Below are 18,297 nucleotides of genomic sequence, written 5' to 3' on the forward strand. Positions count from 1 at the left end.
TGCTATGGTCCAATTTTGGTGAGCCTGTGTGACCCCATGTGGTCTTCTGCTGCTGTAGTCCATCTTCTTCAAAGTTGAATGTGTTGTTCGTTTAGAGATGGTATTCTGCATTCCTTGGTTGTAAGCAGTGATTATTTGACTTTCTACCATCTCCAACCAGTCTGCCCGTTCTCCTCTGACCTCTCACATCAACAAGACATTTTGGTCCACACAACTGCCGCTCACTGAACATTTTCTCTTTTTCTGACCATTCTCTGTAAACCCTAGAGATGGTTGTGCGTGAAAATCCCAGTAGATCAGCAGTTTGTGAAATACTCAGACCAGCCCGTCTATCACCCACAACCATGCCACGCTCAAAGTCATGTAAATCCCCTTTCTTCTGCATTCTCATGCTTGGTTTGAAAGTCAGCAAGGTTTCTTGACCACGTCTACATGCCTAAATGCATTGAGTTGCGGCCATGTGATTGGCCAATTAGCTATTTGTGTTCACAAGCAGTTGGACAAGTGTACCCAATAAAGTGGCCGGTGAGTGTATATGCTGTATGTAAATGAAGAATAAGTCGCTATTGACCATGCTTGCCTGTTGTTAGTGTTGATATCCGGCGCCACACCTGTTCCTGCATCATATGTTCATCCCTCTACATTTACTATATCGAGAGCAGCAGGTGCTTCGCATTTCGTGCTTCCTTTTTAAAGCTCCACATTCACCACTCAAATGACTCCGGAAGTCATAATTGATGGGTTTCATTCCAAAAATACCTTAAATGTATCTTGGAAAACTTTGTGACATGAAATGCATCCAACAATCACAGATGATGATCCTTTGAAATCCCTTTGAAAGCAAAAGTCTTAAGATGAGTCACAACTCAACTGTGCTCGTTTTCAATGCCAGCACTCAGACTCTAAGAGAAGGGAGGCTGTGTGTGTTTTTTCTTTTCCCTCCCCAAATGTTGATGTCTCTTTTTGGAAACGAATACTTCAATTTCAAATATTGAGGATCATTCCTTGTGTTTACTGTTGGCTGTATATATCATATGTATGAAATTATTTTTTTTCTGCTGCTCCACATATTGGACTTACATAACTTGCTCCATAAAAAACTTAATGTTAAAATGGAGCACGATGAATGTTTCTAACAATCGATAGGGAAGCAGCCTGACAACACATTTCAAATGTGTTTTTTCAAATATGATGTCTGTGTAGAAGTTGTGTATCAGTCTGTGACAAGGGAATATTCATACTGTAATCATCTGAAGGATTTGTCACCATCTGAATGACAACATGCTCTCGACATCCAATGTTAAAAACACAAATGCAGTTTCCTTTGAAAGCAGAGCTGATATATATACCACTAGATCATCCATCCATCCATCCTCTATACACTGCTTAATTCTCATTAGGGTTGCAGGGGAGCTGGAGTCTATCCCAGCTGACTTGGAGCAAAGCCTGGGGACACCCTGGACAGGTCACCAGTCTGTTGCAGGGCTACATACAACAAATAATCAGTTGCATTCACACTTAGGGACAATTTAGAATTACCAGTTAACCTCAGCATGTTTTTGGACTGTACGAAGTATCTGGAGAAAACCCACGCATGCACAGGGAGAACATGCAAACTCCATGTGGGATCATGCAGAAAGATCCCAGGAAGGCTGTGATGCGAACCAGGGATACTCTAGCTGCACGGTAAAAGTGCTAACCACCAACCACTAGTCGCAGATTTCACCATATTGTTTACATACACCATTGTGGACAATGTTATTACACTGAGAAGCACTGCTTGGTAATACTGGATTCTATGTGATTTTGGCACCACTGTAAATCTCCGAAGTTGAACTGCTAGTAATTTCTGGGTGTTTTTTTTTTGTCTGTTGTTGCTGCTTGTGTCACATTTTTACTCGCTGGGCTCATCTTCACTGCAATAACAAAGTCATGCACCTCTGTGGAAACAAAAATTGTTGTGATGTTTTACCATGCTAAATGAATCTTCAAACAACTTGCTCCTAAGTTCTTTATTTTTGAGCCATGCTGTATTTATTTTAGTTTTCTTTTATGTCTTACTTTCCTCTAAGTCTCTTTTGTCATCCCATCTCTACTCTGTTTAAACACAGATTCAATTTCAGCCAAAAACTCCTTCATTTTTCTCTCGTGACTGTTGGCCACAGCTGCGCTGCTAATGGCCTCAAAGTTGCGTTGTGGAGCACAGAATGTTGTTTGTTTTATTTTTGGTGAATCTTCAATCAAACATGCTGATTTTGATGAAATACTGTGATTTTAAGCAGAGACTCCATTAATTTTACTCACAGAACTGCATGTCACATATGATAAGTTCAAGGATCAGTGGAAAGTTGAGCATCCAGTGATTCTGTTTCCACAGTTTCTGACGCTGACAAATTTGAGGTTCAGAGCATTCAAGAATAAGTTAAGTGTTTTAAATGTATCTAATTCAACACTGACATTCAGATATCTGTACCTTAAAACAGTGATAACAGAAACCAGTGCCAGTGTACATATCAGGATGTCCTTGCTGATTTAAAAAAAAAAAAAAAAAAGGTCCGCTATTCCTTAGGAGACAAGGTGAATTCTGTCAATTTGCCAGTCAGATATTCTGGAGTGGCTTGGTAGAAGGAAACTGAACTTCTCTTTTGGTTTTTGAAGATATTTCACCTCGGTCTGCTCAGTCCTTGGATGTGAGGTGAAACGCCTTCAAAAACCAAAAAATAAGTTCAGTTGCCTTCCACTGAAGCACTTAGGATTACCATGACCTGGAATACTGAGAATCTACACAGACATGTTGTCAGTCAGGTAGTTTAATTTTCAGGTAACACAAAAAACTTTCTTATTTAATCACTGAGCAGTTTTTCCACTTGATTTTCTGGCAAATCTAGGCCACTACCAATGTACACAGGAAATCAGCTTGGAAAAATCAAATTACCAAGGCTACCTTAAAAATGTGAATTAACTGCACTATGGATGATTAATGGGTTTAAAATCATCTTATGAGTTGTGAAAGTGTAAAACCAGCTGAGTTTAACTGAATATGTTTAATATATTAAGCTGAATCAACCAGTCACATAGGCAGTGATTACAGACAAACACACTTTCCTTTTACATATTGTCAGTTTAAAGAGTTTCTTCTTTAACATTGAGAACTTACAGCTGATGAAGGCTTTTTTGATCAGAATTAAAACAGACACAATCTGTGAAGCTGCTCCTGGTTACAGTGAAATAAACGTTATATCCACAGGTGTACAGACTGGACTTTTACCGTGGTTAGAATACTGTTGATTATCGTGAAAAGAACAACAAGGGTCTCTGGGGAATTTTAATACTAACAATGAATCCTGGGAAGATTCCAGCTGCTTCATATAAACTTTATTTAATGAGTTGAATGAACTCACCTTCAACTTCACTCAACGCCTCAAGTTATAAGACCTAATTTTTAAAATTAATTTAGGCAGAAATTAGCAAAACTTTTGGATTTAGATTGTCCCACTAGCAACACTTTTTTCAGCTATGTATTACTGTTTACCAACAACAAGTCAAATTCCTTGTATCTATTTGAAAATAAATCCTGTTTGATTGTGATTTACATTATGGAAACCAGAAAAACACTTTATAATGTTCTACAGTGTTGGAAATTTCAAACACTCTATTAGGTTAGTTTTTTTATAGGCTTTTATATTGTGGAGGACTTCATTCATATTGCCTAGTAAGACAGAAATCGCATGGCAATGACCGCAGTTCCAGATGAACAAATGTATATATTTGTTATCACAAATATCTATATACATCTATATATCTACATCTACAATATATCTACAAATCTCTATATCTCTATGATGAACTCCTTAAATTGCATTTTTTTTAATTGAAAGTGTCACAGAGCAATGAGCTGGTATTGTCCTAATTTAACACGTAGGAAATCGTAAATGTCAGTGAAAATCTGCTACCAATAGGAGGGCTAAGGGCTAGAGAAAGGTTCGACTCTGGGAGCTGTGTGAAGATCAATCAAGACACAGAAATTATGGTACCAGTAATATATTAAAAATAATCAGTAGAAAATACTTGAATGTATCAAGGAAAAACAATGATCAAAATAAATAAACAAAACATTAACAGAAAAAAAAAAACATTCACCTGTCATTCAATCAATTCAATCACAATAAAGCAGCTTCACTTTAAACAATTTAAAGTGACTTTGTGCTATGTTCAACGTCAGTAATAAAACGGCAGTTCTTGATTCAGGTGAATGTGTTTCCACTGTTGCCAGTGTGCTAATCAAAGTAATTAATCCATGAAACAAGTCCTACCACACCATCGGGGAAGGGATGAAGGCCTGCCAATGAGTGGGGTGGGTGAAGGGGTGAATCTTCTCAGAATGTTCCCGTTCTTTCAAGCGTAGCTCGCCGTCAATCCAAATTATCCATCGAAGCCTAACCTGTTCAGCAGACAGTCATCATCATCATCATCATCCTCCTCCCCATCATCATCATCATCATCCTCATCATCATCATCACATTCTCATCACATCTTTCATTAGTTTCTTGCCAATGTTCAGCAAAATGTTTGGTTCATGTTGGTGGCATCCAGAAATCAAAAAGCATGGTTGCAGTGGTGAAGGCCGGTTAGTATTAGCATGACATTAGCGTGATACCAAACAGCTTCCAACATGCTTAAAAGGAGTTTTAACTCACTTTCCTTGATGCTCTGATTTCCAGGATTCCAGGCTGTGAAAAGTGAATGGTTTTCCAGAGCTGAGTGGTGTGGGGTGATCCTGCTGTTCAAGTGACTGTTGTGTGTGACTGAATGAAGCTGATCTTCTTCAAACAAAGAAACAGGGGTGGATTCCAGGTGGGAGAGACTGCAGGTGATTGGCTCAGGTGTTGTGAGTGATAGTGAGGAGGTCCAATACTATGGAAGTGATTGATTGCGACTGATTGGCAGTTGTTCATGCTGGGATTCCTGACTGCCAACAGTGAACTTTGGCAAAGTGAGTGCTACATCTGGGAAAAGTAAGTTAAAGCTCTCTCACACATTATTAAATTCATTTAGCCAGAAATTAACAAAATTTTTAGATTTACCTCAGAGAATGAGGAAAAATTCTGTATTTTTATTTATTTATGAATAAATGTGTATATATAGATGTATATTTTTCTATTTGTCTATCAATAAACATTTATTTATAAATAAATAAATAAATAAATAAATAAAGGAATACATATTAATTTAGAAATAAGGAAACCCATATTTATTTTTTTTAAAACTGACCTCATATTTATTTACGCATTTATAGATAAGTAAGTTAAAGCTCTCTGACACATTAAATTAATTTAGCCAGAAATAAGCAAAACTTTTAGATTTACCTCGTGAACTAGAAAAATAATGCTATATGATTTTTATGTATTTATTTATAAATATTTATGTATAAACAAATATTTATACATAAATATTTATTAATAAATATGTATAGATACATATTTATTTGTCTATGAATAAACATTTATGCATTATTTATGAATAAAGAAATACATATTTATTTATTTTAAAATTGGCCTCATATTTATTTATTTATAGATAAGTAAGTTAAAGCTCTCTTCACACATTGAGTTCATTTAGCCAGAAATTAGCTAAACGTTTAGATTTACATCATGTGAACGAGAAAAAATGCTGTATGATTTTTATTTTTTATTTGTTTGTAAATATTTATAGGTAAGTATTTATTTATAAATTGGAATTTTACATTTGCATGACCTTTGATGAACTCCTTAAACTGCACTACTTCTATTCAAAGTGTGAGACCAATGAGCTTGTATTTGCCTGATATAGCACGGAATGAGAAATGTCATGAAGTGAAAGCTTGATCGCTCTCTCTCTCTCTCTCTCTCTCTCTCTCTCTCTCTCTCTCTCTCCCTCCTCTCTCTCCCTCCCTCTTTTCTCTCTCTCTCTCTCTCTCTCTCTCTCATCCTTCTCTCTCTCCCTCCCTCTTTTCTCTCTCTCTCTCTCTCTCTCTCTCTCTCTCTCACCCTTCTCTCTCTCCCTCCCTCTTTTCTCTCTCTCAGCTGCAGTTGAGCTTTTAGAAGAACAAACGAGGAAGCGGAGTGAAGCAGAAAAAGCGTCGCTCCGTCAACTCAACAGAAGGACAGGAGAGCAAACACCAGAAAACAAACTAGCAGAAACTAACCTGCGTTTTAAACTCCTCTGCTCGGGAAACAGAAAAACTGTCCAGCTGCTCCAGAGACGAGCTTTTTTTTTCTTTCTCTTTCTCGTTTCCTCCCCTCATCTCCTGACACCGACAACAGGTGAGCTTCACCGGGCGGACCGGGCTGCTGCACACACACACACACACCGGGAATCATGGCAGATTCGGCGGCGGCCAACAGCGACGGCGAGGACGGACCCCGCGAGCCCATGCGGGGCTTCGCGCGCCAGGGGGCTCTCCGGCAGAAGAACGTGCACGAGGTGAAGGACCACAAATTCATCGCGCGCTTCTTCAAGCAGCCCACCTTCTGCAGCCACTGCACCGACTTCATCTGGTGAGCAGCTCGATGGACAGTTTCCACTGTTTCCCCCTCAGCCAGGTCACTGCATGGGTTAGAGCTGCTGCAGGGTTAAAGAATGCATAAATGAAAAATATAGAGTATAGCTTGTTTCACACAATAATCCAGCATTTTTAGTTAGCCATAAGTGTGTGCACCAGTTCAAATGTGAGAAATACAAAGCAGAAAAAACTAGAGTAGAAGTTGTAGAGATGGATAGAGAAAATTAAGCCGCAAAATGGCAGTGGACTCCAGTGTTTGATAGAATTACATCATTAAGTTATACAGCCGGAATAAATAAAGTAAGAGGGTTGCACAGTTTCCTCAAATATACACATCGATTTCCTTATTCTGGTACTTGTTGATACTATGTGTCAGGTAGGGCAGAAGGGAAGACTCAGAAATATGTGGGCAGCACCAGAGAGGAAGGAATGGCAGCAGACCATTGTTTGATGGTATTAAGTAGGCAGAGGAAACTGAGAGGCTGAGAGGAAATGCAGCATTTTCTCTAAAAGCGGAGCGATGAACGGCAGCCAGCAGAGCTCAACCTGAGTGGTAACATAAAGTGTTTCAAACGCTGACACTTTAGCCTTTTTTTCCCGCCTCCTCCAGCTCCTTCTCCTCCTCCTCCTCCTCCTCCTCCTCCCTTCGTTCTCTTCGTCTCACCTGTGCAGACATGTCACCCCTGTGGCCCAACAGGGGTTTTACTAGACAGTGACATGCTCACATTATTAAATGAATTTTGGGCTCTGGTTTGGCCTAATTTGTCCCGTTTATTATTATCTGCACTGTGCACTATTCCCAAAACGGCCGTTATTTAAGTCCTGCGACAAGCTTTTTAATTTGTGAATGGCTAAATGATTTGACCTAAAAGATTGTGTTCATGAGACTGTAATGGGACGGTGTAAATACTCCAAAAAAGAGGAACATTGTGTGCACCCAGTGTAATTGTTTGATCTATCTATCTATCTATCTATCTATCTATCTATCTATCTATCTATCTATCTATCTATCTATCTATCTATCTATCTATCTATCTGTCTGTCTATCTATCTATCTATCTATCTATCTATCTGTCTATCTGGGTCAATAAGCTAAGTATAATGAAAAAGAACAATATGAGCGCTAAGAGGTTCCACACCCGGAGAGATTATCTATTTGTAGGCACAATATGAAAATGAGCTGGGTTGAGTGTGTGCTCATGCGTGTGTGTGTGTGCACCTGCAAGCATCCCAGCATTCCCCATATACCACTGACTAGGTGTGGCTGACTATTCTGCCCCGGGGCAGCTGCAGGCCTTCACAACAAAACTGTACATTAGAATGCCAGGGTGCGACTAGGTGTGGGTTAGCTTGAGTTAGCCTCATGCACTTTGCTACAGTAACTGAATGACATCCCTGCTTGCACACCTCAGTGAGTGTGTGTGCATGAGTTTAAAGTTTGCTCTTTTGGATGGATGACTTTAATGCTTTATAAAAACGACTACACCTTGCACTTGCCCCAATGCAAATATCTTAAGACAGAGCACTAATTTCTGTGTGGATGTATGTCAGTTTTTAACTCGTTCTCTATGTGTGTATTCTCTCCACAGGGGTTTTGGCAAGCAGGGATTCCAATGTCAAGGTAGGTCAACCACATATGCATATACATATACACACTAGTGGGTGGCGCTCTGTGTTGCTTAACGATCAAATGTCAATTTTTATTGCCCCGACTTTCTCTCTTCTTTTTTCTTCTCTTCCCTATGAGTAAATACTTTCTGATGAATAAAAGAAATAGACAATAGCAGTTTTGACAGAATACCGTATATTGGATGGGTTATTGTTAAACACTCGAGGATTTTGTGTCTGTTTGTTAACGACAGAGGAAGTTGATTGGTACATACAGCTGTGGATTTAGCTTTTCCTATGTACAGAGTCTACCAGACATGCCAGATGGTTTGTTACACAGAACCATCTGAGAAGTCGTTCTAAGAAAGTGTTTGGAAAAGGGTAGGCACTTTCAAAAAATACTTGGCAGGTGATTAGATGAATCATCTGTCTATCGCTGTCTACTACGGACTATCTCCAACCTAAAACACGCCTGCAGCTGCCAGTAGTTCCTCACAGGTCGATCCGACCAACAATGGATCGGTCACAAGTGTGTAGCTCGAAGCCTGAAAAGATGGACTCTTATGATCGTGATCTTGCGAATCTCGTGAGAATCCAGCTGCCTCACGAGGTATGAATAGAAACATCTAGTAAACTGTTTCTGCCTTCGTCAGAAATGAGTGGGATAAAAAGTATATTTGGCAAAAAGTATATATTGCAAGTGAGGCTGGAAGTCTGTAAGTGGAGGCAGGACTTTTGTGATTACTTCATACAGTGAAGCATTCTGTAGGTGTAGGTACACTTATGGACAGCAGGAAGGTGACCAAGACTTAGGAAGGACATAAATATCTGATTTATGCCTACAGACTCTGAAACACTCCCAGTTGAATCATAAAAAAGGCTTTTCTGTTTTAAGAAGTCAAACATATAAAATGAAACTAATAGGCGTATTCTCACTTGTCATAGTAGGAAAAGCAAACTTGTTACTGACAACATTAGCAGTGTTTCTATTCTATTTGAGTGTCTCAGTGACAGGGAGCCATGACCCTCACACTGGAGCAACTAAATGGAATTCAGCCATCATTACTTTTAATACTGACACCTGTGATTTGATTACTAGGAAAAATGAAATGTCTATGATTAAAAAAATGTATACATTGATAAATGAGCAAACATGTTGTGTTATGTCAGCACCCCTAATGGAGGATGAAGTTAAAAGTTCATGTTTGTTCATTTTGGATCACTTTAGCAATATACAGTACCGTTCAAAAGTTTGGGGTCACTCAGGCAATTTCATGTTTTCCATGAAAACTCACACTTTCGTCCATGTGCTAACATAATTCACAAGGGTTTTCTAATCATCAATTAGCCTTTCAACACGATTCGCTAACACAATGTAACATGTAGGTGGTCGCTGGAAATGTTGCTCTGTACCCCTATGTAGATATTCCATTAAAAATCTGTCATTTCTTGCAGCCAAATATTTTAATAATAATAATGAAAATATTTGGCTGCAAGACTAAAATATGCATCAATCTCATACAATGTTGACACCTCTTTTGTGGAGTTAAACAATGAGAACAAATGCAGACAAACAAAAAAAAAAATCTGTCATTTCCAGCTAAAATAGTCATTTACGACATTAGCAATGTCTAGACTGAATTTATGATTCGTTTAATGTCATCTTTTTTGAAAAAACTGCTTTCCTTTCAGAAATAAGGACATTTCTGAGTGACCCCAAACTTTTGGACGGTAGTGCATATGATTGTGTGGTTGTCACAGACTCACAAGAACTGCTCTCCCAAACAAAATGTAAAACTTTCCCATATAAATGGAATAACACACCCTACAGTAGGGATTGACTGATATTGGTTTACTGGGGCCGATACCGATGCAGATTATTGGTGCTCAATAAAGGCAGATAACCAACATTTAACCGCCTTTATGTCATGTAGTGTTTTATCAACTTGTGATAGTAGAGAACCCGTCATTCACAACTAGGCTTCTTTACTAGTAAGCTAACTATAAGTGAATATGTAAAATAGAAATAGACGTGATTAAGTTATCTCCTCTGTTTATGTGGGATCAACTGAGATTGATCAGCAGTTCTGTCTCCCTATCTTCATTTTTTTCTTAATCTATCACTGTTTTATCACTTTTATTGCCCACTAAGGTCCATATCGTAAAGCTTAATTAATTATTATTTTCCAGACTCTGTTTCAGGTTAATCTGTGGCTGCCTTCGAATTTAGCTGTTAGCATAACCTTAGCCACTGTGAGAGGAGCTAATTTCGTGGTTTGTGGCAACGGCTTGTTCAGTTTTTGCTGCTTGAGAGATATTTCTGAGACCACAGCATGACGATAGACAGAGAGAGGAGGCTGCATCAGTGCTAAATGATCAATAATCGGCCAATTAAAATACAAATAATCAAAAAAAATCCCCAATATCATCCATGATAATCAGCCAGGCTGATAAACGGTCTATCCCTACAGCATTAGATTTTACTTGTGTGTGTCTGTGCTGAGCAACACAGAGTGTTTTTTGAATAAATGCAAAAATACGCAGCCCTTTCTGCCTGTCAGTATTTTGTCCATCATCTCCACACTGTACAGTAGAGACAGATTCAGCATCCGCTCTGCAGCTCCTGCCACAGGAAACGACATAAACAGAAAACATGACAAAAATGTGGAGGTGCTTTTGGCATTTGTATTTGTATTTTTTTTTGCAATTTGCTTGAAGTCTATGTTTTTTTTTTTGTTTGTTTTTTTTCCACTGTATTAACAGCCAACTGGATGCTCAAGGATTTTCATGTTTCCTAGCAACAGTGAAACATTCGGATGTAACCCTCTATATGCTGTGGGATGGAAGAGGTGCTTTTCAACACAGCAGGAGTTTGGCTGGTAATTAGCCTGTGTGTATATATAACGGGTCAATAGTGTCCTTTAGGGCAGGAGGCATTCGTTGCACAGTGGGAGCCCTCAGTGTCTCTGGAGAGGAAGAGGTGTGGAGTAGGTGTATGTTGAAAGCACCTATGCATTCTTATATCTGAGGATTAGTGGATGGATGGAGGAAAAACATAAAATATTTCACAGATAACATTTCAGATCCTTCTAAAAGAGTGTGAATGTGTATATGAGTGACTGGCCAATGTTTTTTTTTCCATCAGGTATGCGTGTGGTTGTTTGTGTGTATGTCCTGTGTTGATCTCTGACCTATTTGTCCGTCTGGAGCAGAGTATCGCTTCCCAGTAGCTTAGGGAGAAAGGGAATTCCTCTGCAAGGTCTCTCTCTCAGTCACACTAGGGGTGTTTGCCTCTTCTCTTTACATAGCCAGTCACGTAGTTCTCAAAGAACTACTTGGGGGGTGTTTGTGTGATTGCAACAAGATATACTTCACTGAATGATTTGATGTATTTATTATGAAGCATTTTTCTTAGTAAAGACCAACAAGAAGTCAAGAGAGAAAGCATTTATGGCCCACATGTCTTTCAAAGATGAATCATCTATAAAATCTGGCAGTCTGTATACAAATTTGTGGCATCACTGCCCTAAATGGTGAATATGTACTGATGGTACGCAAACAGCCGGATAACATCCCGTCTCTTTTGCCGTATTTGACCGATCTCTATGATTTTTTTCCCCACTGGTTACTTTCTCCATCACTTCTTTCTTACCTAATGTTTCTAGTATCAGTTTTGAAGCTCTGACCTTTGACCACTTCGCTTTTGGTTGCAAGTGTTGGTGATTCAGAAGCGGAAGATTATTTTAGCACTGTAGCCTGAAAGTTTTGTATCTGAGCTTTTATGACGCAACCAAGGTCATAATGATCATATCGTTACTGCCTCTAAATGATGAGCAGCGCTGATGTAACGGAACGCAGGACGAACATTGACGAGCTACAAAGGTTCAGCAAAATGTTCAGCAGCAGCTTGTGACACTCTGACATTTTAGCCCCTTTGTCTTCATTCTGCCTTGTCATGTCTGAAATAAGGAAGTGACATTTGCCTCTGCAACACCAATAAGATATTTTATTCAATTGCATTTAGCTGTGAGTTGCAGTGCTCTCCACTGGAAAGCAAATAGTTTCTGATAAAGGAGTTTTACTCTTTGAATCCACAGTTGTAGCAGTCTACCTTGCTTTATTTTAAACTTTAAATTCTTTCTGCAAATTACACGCAGACTATCAGAAAGACAGAGAAGACAAGCAGGGGTTTAAATGGAGAACCCACTCAACAGCAGGTTGCCATCAGTGTCAGAGAGCAGCGTTGTGAAAAAGGATGTGGTGGAAAGTTTTATTTTTTTCAAACACTATCAGATGCTGTTTAGGTCTACTGACAGTCAGCCCATGTGATGAACATAACTTTTCTTTCTTGCCAGAGAAATCTTGAATGTAAGTTGTTTTTTTAGTCGCTCAACCTTTGCCAGAGTTGTTTTGTTGGATTTTGGAAATATTTGAACTTTATTTAATACAACTTCCAAAACTGCTGTTATGAGAGTCTGCTGTACAGTTAGCAGTTTAACCTTCTCAATCTCAAACAGTTTCTGGGTGTTTTCCTTTTTCTTGGTGGTTAGCATTTTGAGCTTGCAGCTAGTGGATCCCAGTTTGCGTCCCTGCTTTCCCGGGATCTTTCTGCATGGAGTTTGCATGTTCTCCCTGTGCATGCGTGGGTTTTCTCCGGGTACTCCGACTTCCTCCCACAGTCCAAAAACATGCTGAGGTTAATTGGTGACTGGATGGTGATGGTTAGAATTAGAGCTCAGAAATGTCTCCTCTGTGCAGCACAAAGTCGTTTTACCATAAAACATTTCAAAAGTAAAAACTATTTTATTACTTATTTTAAAAAAATTGAAAAAAAACAAGAATCATCATGTGCAACATTTTCCAACCCACAGGTGCTACCAATACTAGAAAAAAATGTGATTCTACATGCTATAGATAATTTACTGCTTACCTGTTTGGTCTGTTTCTATATTTGTCTCCTGTCATTAAGTATCTGGCTTTTTGTCATGTGAAGGTTGGTCACAGCTGAGTCACTAATGACGCCGCAGCTGCACCGAGAAACAGAGATTTTTTTTTAAAAACAGATTTTGGTTAAAGCAAACTGTTCATTTTTTGCTTTTTTTTTTAATGAGACGTGTAGAATGAAGTAATTTTGACGTAATATCACAATTTTCGGCTTAGATTTGGTTAAGTTTCCCAACTGAATGGCATGTCACAGATTCTTACCTCAAGGACTCTTGGAAGTTTGCAAATCTGATGTTTTTTTCTGCTTTCACAGTTTCAGGGTTGTGATAAATGGTTTCATTTTGGCGACGAGATGCTTTTCAAACATGGATTTTGGGATTCAGAGGGTGAAGTATTTAAACCTCTTTAACTGCTGCAACATAAAATCAGTTCTCCATATGTACACTCAGCATTCATTGAGGCTGCAACCAATGATTTTTTCACCATAGATGAATCTTTCTGTTTCTAAATTAATTTCTTCATTAACCAGTTAAAAATAATTATCACTGTTTCCCAGAACCTAAATCAACAACATTGTTTTGTTCTACAACAGTTTAAACTCCAAAGATTTTCCATTTATGATCATGCTGTCATGATTAATTGATTAATTTTCTGTCAATCAACTAACTGTCACAGCTACATATGTGAATTTATGAAACCCTAGTGACTAACAAAAGCTGACTACATATGAGACAGAAACATGTGAGTGTTACACATTAAAATTCACTGAAATCAAGATTTGTTTTGGGTTAATTTTTTAAAATGACAGTTTTACAGCAGCATCCTTGTCCTCTGTGTCCTCTGTGTTTTACATTGCTATCAGAAATGACAGCAGACTCTTCATAAAGATTTAAAGAAAGGTAGTTTGGAGGTTTGTTACCACAAATGCAGTTGTGAGCCTTGCAGGGTTTTGCACAACTCAGTATAAAGTATTTCTGGTTTTGAACAGCTGACACCTCAGCGTTGTTGTCGCTGTAAACAATAAACTGTAATGCCTCAGTGGGATTCTGTTGTTTCGTTTTCCATACACTAGAAAGAGAGTTTGACTCAAAGGGCGGTAGCAGTTTGTATTATGTAATGTGGTGAATCTAAGAAACGTCTCTGTGTGTATGCGTGCGTTTTGGGCGTATTTTATACTTCTTTGTGTTGGGAGTTTGTGTGCATGCATGTGCTCCATGTTCCATTTAATAAGCTGGTGAGCACTTATTTCCTTAATGGCTGCTTGTGCATAGCTGTGTGTGCTCTAATGCTTCCACGTGATTGGCTCTGCGTGTGTGTTTATACACGTGTTCCGAAATGAGTGCGTTAATAACGAGTTGGGTTTCGGTTTGTAACAGGCTGTCGAGTGTCCTCCACCGTCTCCTCAGACTTAATGGACAAATTATCCCTTTAGAAAGCTCGAGAGGAATGGAGGGGACACTGAGTGGCAGGAAGTAGCGAGAAACATCATAAATAGGGGAAGAGGGAGGGAGAAATGGATGGAGAAAAACACCCGATGCATTAAAAGGATGGAAGAGAAGGATGAGAGATGAGAAAGGGGGTGGAGGCAGAAGCGAAGGAAGACAAAGAATAAGTGGGGGTGGAATTCATAGAGGAAAGACGGAGAGACAAAAGGGGGAGAACGTGAGTGGGAAGGGTGTGGGAGGAAGGAGGATTGCATGTGATTTCCTTGAAAGTTGAAAGTAGCTCATATCAAGTGCAGGGGAAAACTGAAGTATATGGTACATGTCCTTTGAGAGCGATGGGGGGAAAAAGTGTTGCTTTTTCTGTGGTCTTAAAATGTAACATGATGTAATATGGGAAAAAGGAATAAATTAGGGCAGAAATAGATGAAGTGCACACAAAGTCCTCTGTAATAGATTCACATTTGTATTCAGCCACCTGAATGTATTCATCTTTAAGTGTGCTGGATAGATTTGTATGCTAACATGTTGTGCTTAGGCCGATGATACCATTAATTAATTCCCATTAAGTGCAATGAGATCAAGAGAACCACGCAACACTAACTGTTTCAGCAGCTAAATGTATTCTAAAAAGCAGAATAAATTAAAGCGAGGCAGATGGTTGAAAATGAGTGAAAAAGGTATGCTGGAAATTGCACTCTTGCAGAGAAGGTAATGGACAGGGAAGAAGAGGTAGAAAAGAGGCGAGCGAGATGAGGAAGGATGAAATTGTGTAGGCACAGAGTGTAGATAGCACCTAAAACAAGCCCATGAAGGTGTTGTTTGCTGCAGCTATTAGCACTCTTCAAAAGGGGGAAAAAAATCTATATATTTATAAAAAGCACCATTCAAGAGCTCTATTCAAGCCTCCCTTTGACTGATGCCGTCTTTTGTGTTCGGGTTTAACCGGGTGTCTCTGGCTTTCACCAGCAACCATCAAGCTGCTGTTGGGCACCGTGCCCACAGTTCCTCTGGACACACATAATACGTTTTTCTGCCTTTTCATGAGTCGGTTCGGGTTCAAATGACTTGGTGAATATTTGCAAACACTGGTGTCTGTTGGCGGTGCCGAATGCAGCTCAGGTGCTTCTGCAACTCCAACCTGTGTGGGTGCGAGGGCCCGCGATCCAAAACCTGCCTCCTACACACAAACACACACACACATGCATGCGCACACACACAAGTAAAACACATGCAGAAAAAACAAAACGTGTTTTTCATGCATGATCACATAAAACACAGAAATAGTTGCACACAGAGTTGATATTGAGATCCTGGAGCAAAATGGTTTAATACACCTGACTCTGTTTTTTTTTTTTTTCCCGCCCCTCTATGCTCTTTGTTTCCACCCTTTCTACTTTAACACACTCAGTCATCCTCACCCTCTAACCTCTTCTTGTTCACGTTTTCGTTTCTTCCCCCTTTATCGCCTGCTTGCTTTTCCTTATCTCTGCCCATAATTTCCTCTCTTTACCCTTCTGTTGTTCTATTTCTCTCCCGCCTTGTGTCAATTAGTTCCCTTTCTGTCCTCCTTGGACCATTTCTCCATCTCCCATCTTCTTCCTCCACCTCTCTCTCCCTCTCTCTCTTTCTCTCTCCCCCTCTTTCTCTCAAGTGGCTGTGTGCTGGAAGCTGTGGGCTTTGATGCTTTTATAAATAGCTAAAGTGTTCCACTGAGAGTACCACCAAATGGAATGGATGGATGGATGGATGGATGGATGGATGGATGGATGGATGGGGGAGTAGAGAGAGGGGTGGAGGAGGAGGAGGGAGAGCTGAGTGTGTAGGTGTGAGGGGAGAGAACATTGGAAATCATCAAAAAAAAGGATTAAAAAGTGACAGAGGAAGGCAGGTATTTACTGAGATAACAGAACGACTTGATCACAGAGTAAAGAGGAGTTTTCAAAAAGCAGAAATATTCTTTAATTATCAGATCTGCTGTAAGAGAATCACAGTTTTTGAAATAGATTTGGTTATTATAGTTCAGCTTGATTGGAAAAACATGAACATCACCTCACTTCCTACGTTGCTCCTGTTTCTGCTGCTGCTGCTGCTCTCCTGGAAAGACACTTATAATCATCTCCCTCCAGTACAATGCAGATTAATCACAGCTCAGTGAGATCATCCTGTGAAATCTGCAACTTCTCCACAAATCATCCATTTCTACACAATTTGCACTTTAGAATCTACAGACGTTGTGTTTTGCGGAGCTTCTTGAACTGTTGACATTGTGGGAGTTTGACTGGAGACGCTGTTTTAGAGGCTTCGGCACCTTTACAAATACAGTGCTGTTAGGAGACGGTGAAGACTTTAGATATATGAGGAGCTAAAGGATAAACCTGAACCTTTGACCTGCACAGTGAGGGGATCTAGTGGCTGTGTTATGTTGTTGGGGGCAGTTGTTGGTGGGTCCACTTGTCCCCTTAGAGGGAAAGGTCACTGCAAATCAAACCAGATGTTCTGAGTCTGACACCTCGTACTGGTGAAGAATGGTGTCCATCCCTCCAGCTGAGTCCCAGAGACTTTGAGAATCAATGCTGAGGTGCACTAAGGTTGTTCTTGTGACCCAAACACCTTACTAAGACACTTTGTTTTTTTTTGCTTTAGTTCGTCACCCATCTGTATTTAACATAGCAAAATGGACAAGTGCCAATTAGTACAAATTATCTTTTGAACTTAGATTAGTAAAACAAAATCGCAGTAATTGTGCCCAGCAAACCCTCACAGTCACAGTGCAGCCAGCACACTGTGAGAGTTCTTTAAGTTGGAATCCTGATTATTGTCAGTGAAGCGCTGACCTCATCCGAACAGCTTTTCAAGGACTTTATTTGCAGCGTTTTCAAGAGTTTGTGTTACACAACACCATTCTGTGGTCTTTTTTGTGCTGTGCTACTGTGGTGTGTAGAGCTCTGATAGTGAGCCTGGGTCTGCTTATTGATAGGGCCAAAAATATTGCAGCATTGTAGTGTATTGATTTGTCCATCATTCCCTCGGTGGTGTTCAGACACAACAAACTTGCATCCTAAACAGCGTATTCTCATGGCACGCAGCAACATAGTATGAATCATATGTTTTGGGTGGAAAGTCTCACTCTGTTTATTACAAGTGAAGGAGATGCCGGTGGTTTGTCGAAATGAATATTGAATTTAGCTCTACTGCTGCGCTCAATGAAAGATTCAGATTAAAGCATTTGTATAGAAGTAAATGCGAATATTCATAGATTTTCGTAGTTATTGAGTGTATGGTTTCAACCAGTCGTTTCACAGTGACACCCAGCGTGTTTCCTCGCATTACTGCTTCCTCTTCTCAGCTTAATATGAAGCGTGTTAAAGAGCTGTCATGCGTGTGAGAGCGTATCTGTCAATGTGTGAACATGTTAGAGAGTGTGTCTAATGTGAGAGACTGTGCATCGGTATGTGTGTAATGTATGTGGACTTGTAGAGAATAAGTGGGGGAGAAAGTCAAGCAGCTGAGCTTAAAACAGGAGTTAATTTTTGTCTGCCCATCAGTGGTGGCGATCTGATGCGTTTATGTGTGTGTGTGTTTGTTACTCCACAGGTGTGTGTGTCTGTGTGTGTGAGTGAGAGACAAAGTCTAATTTTACTTGTCACTGAGGACCAGCTCCTTTTGCTTTGAACTACTTTCACACATCCGAAGCGTCTGTGTGTTTGTTTGTGCTCACTTTCAGTTACAGAGTGATTGACAATCTCCTTCAGGGCTGGC

The 18,297-nt window shown here is 39.7% G+C and overlaps 1 protein-coding gene across 2 annotated transcripts in view; it reads left to right on the forward strand.

Moving 5' to 3' along the window:
- Positions 1-6,064: 6,064 nt before the first annotated feature.
- prkcbb (protein kinase C, beta b) overlaps positions 6,065-18,297 on the forward strand; it is a 121,542-nt gene continuing 109,309 nt past the window's right edge. The window contains exons 1-2 of one of the 2 annotated variants that reach the window (XM_055005126.1): positions 6,065-6,536; positions 8,131-8,162. In XM_055005126.1, coding sequence (XP_054861101.1) covers positions 6,358-6,536; positions 8,131-8,162 — 211 coding nt within the window. In that variant the 5' untranslated portion in view covers positions 6,065-6,357. The remainder of the gene's footprint in view (positions 6,537-8,130; positions 8,163-18,297) is intronic. The other variant, XM_055005125.1, reaches the window with a different exon arrangement.

The sequence above is a fragment of the Amphiprion ocellaris genome, chromosome 19, assembly GCF_022539595.1.
Source record: "Amphiprion ocellaris isolate individual 3 ecotype Okinawa chromosome 19, ASM2253959v1, whole genome shotgun sequence".
Taxonomy (NCBI): Eukaryota; Metazoa; Chordata; class Actinopteri; family Pomacentridae; genus Amphiprion; species Amphiprion ocellaris.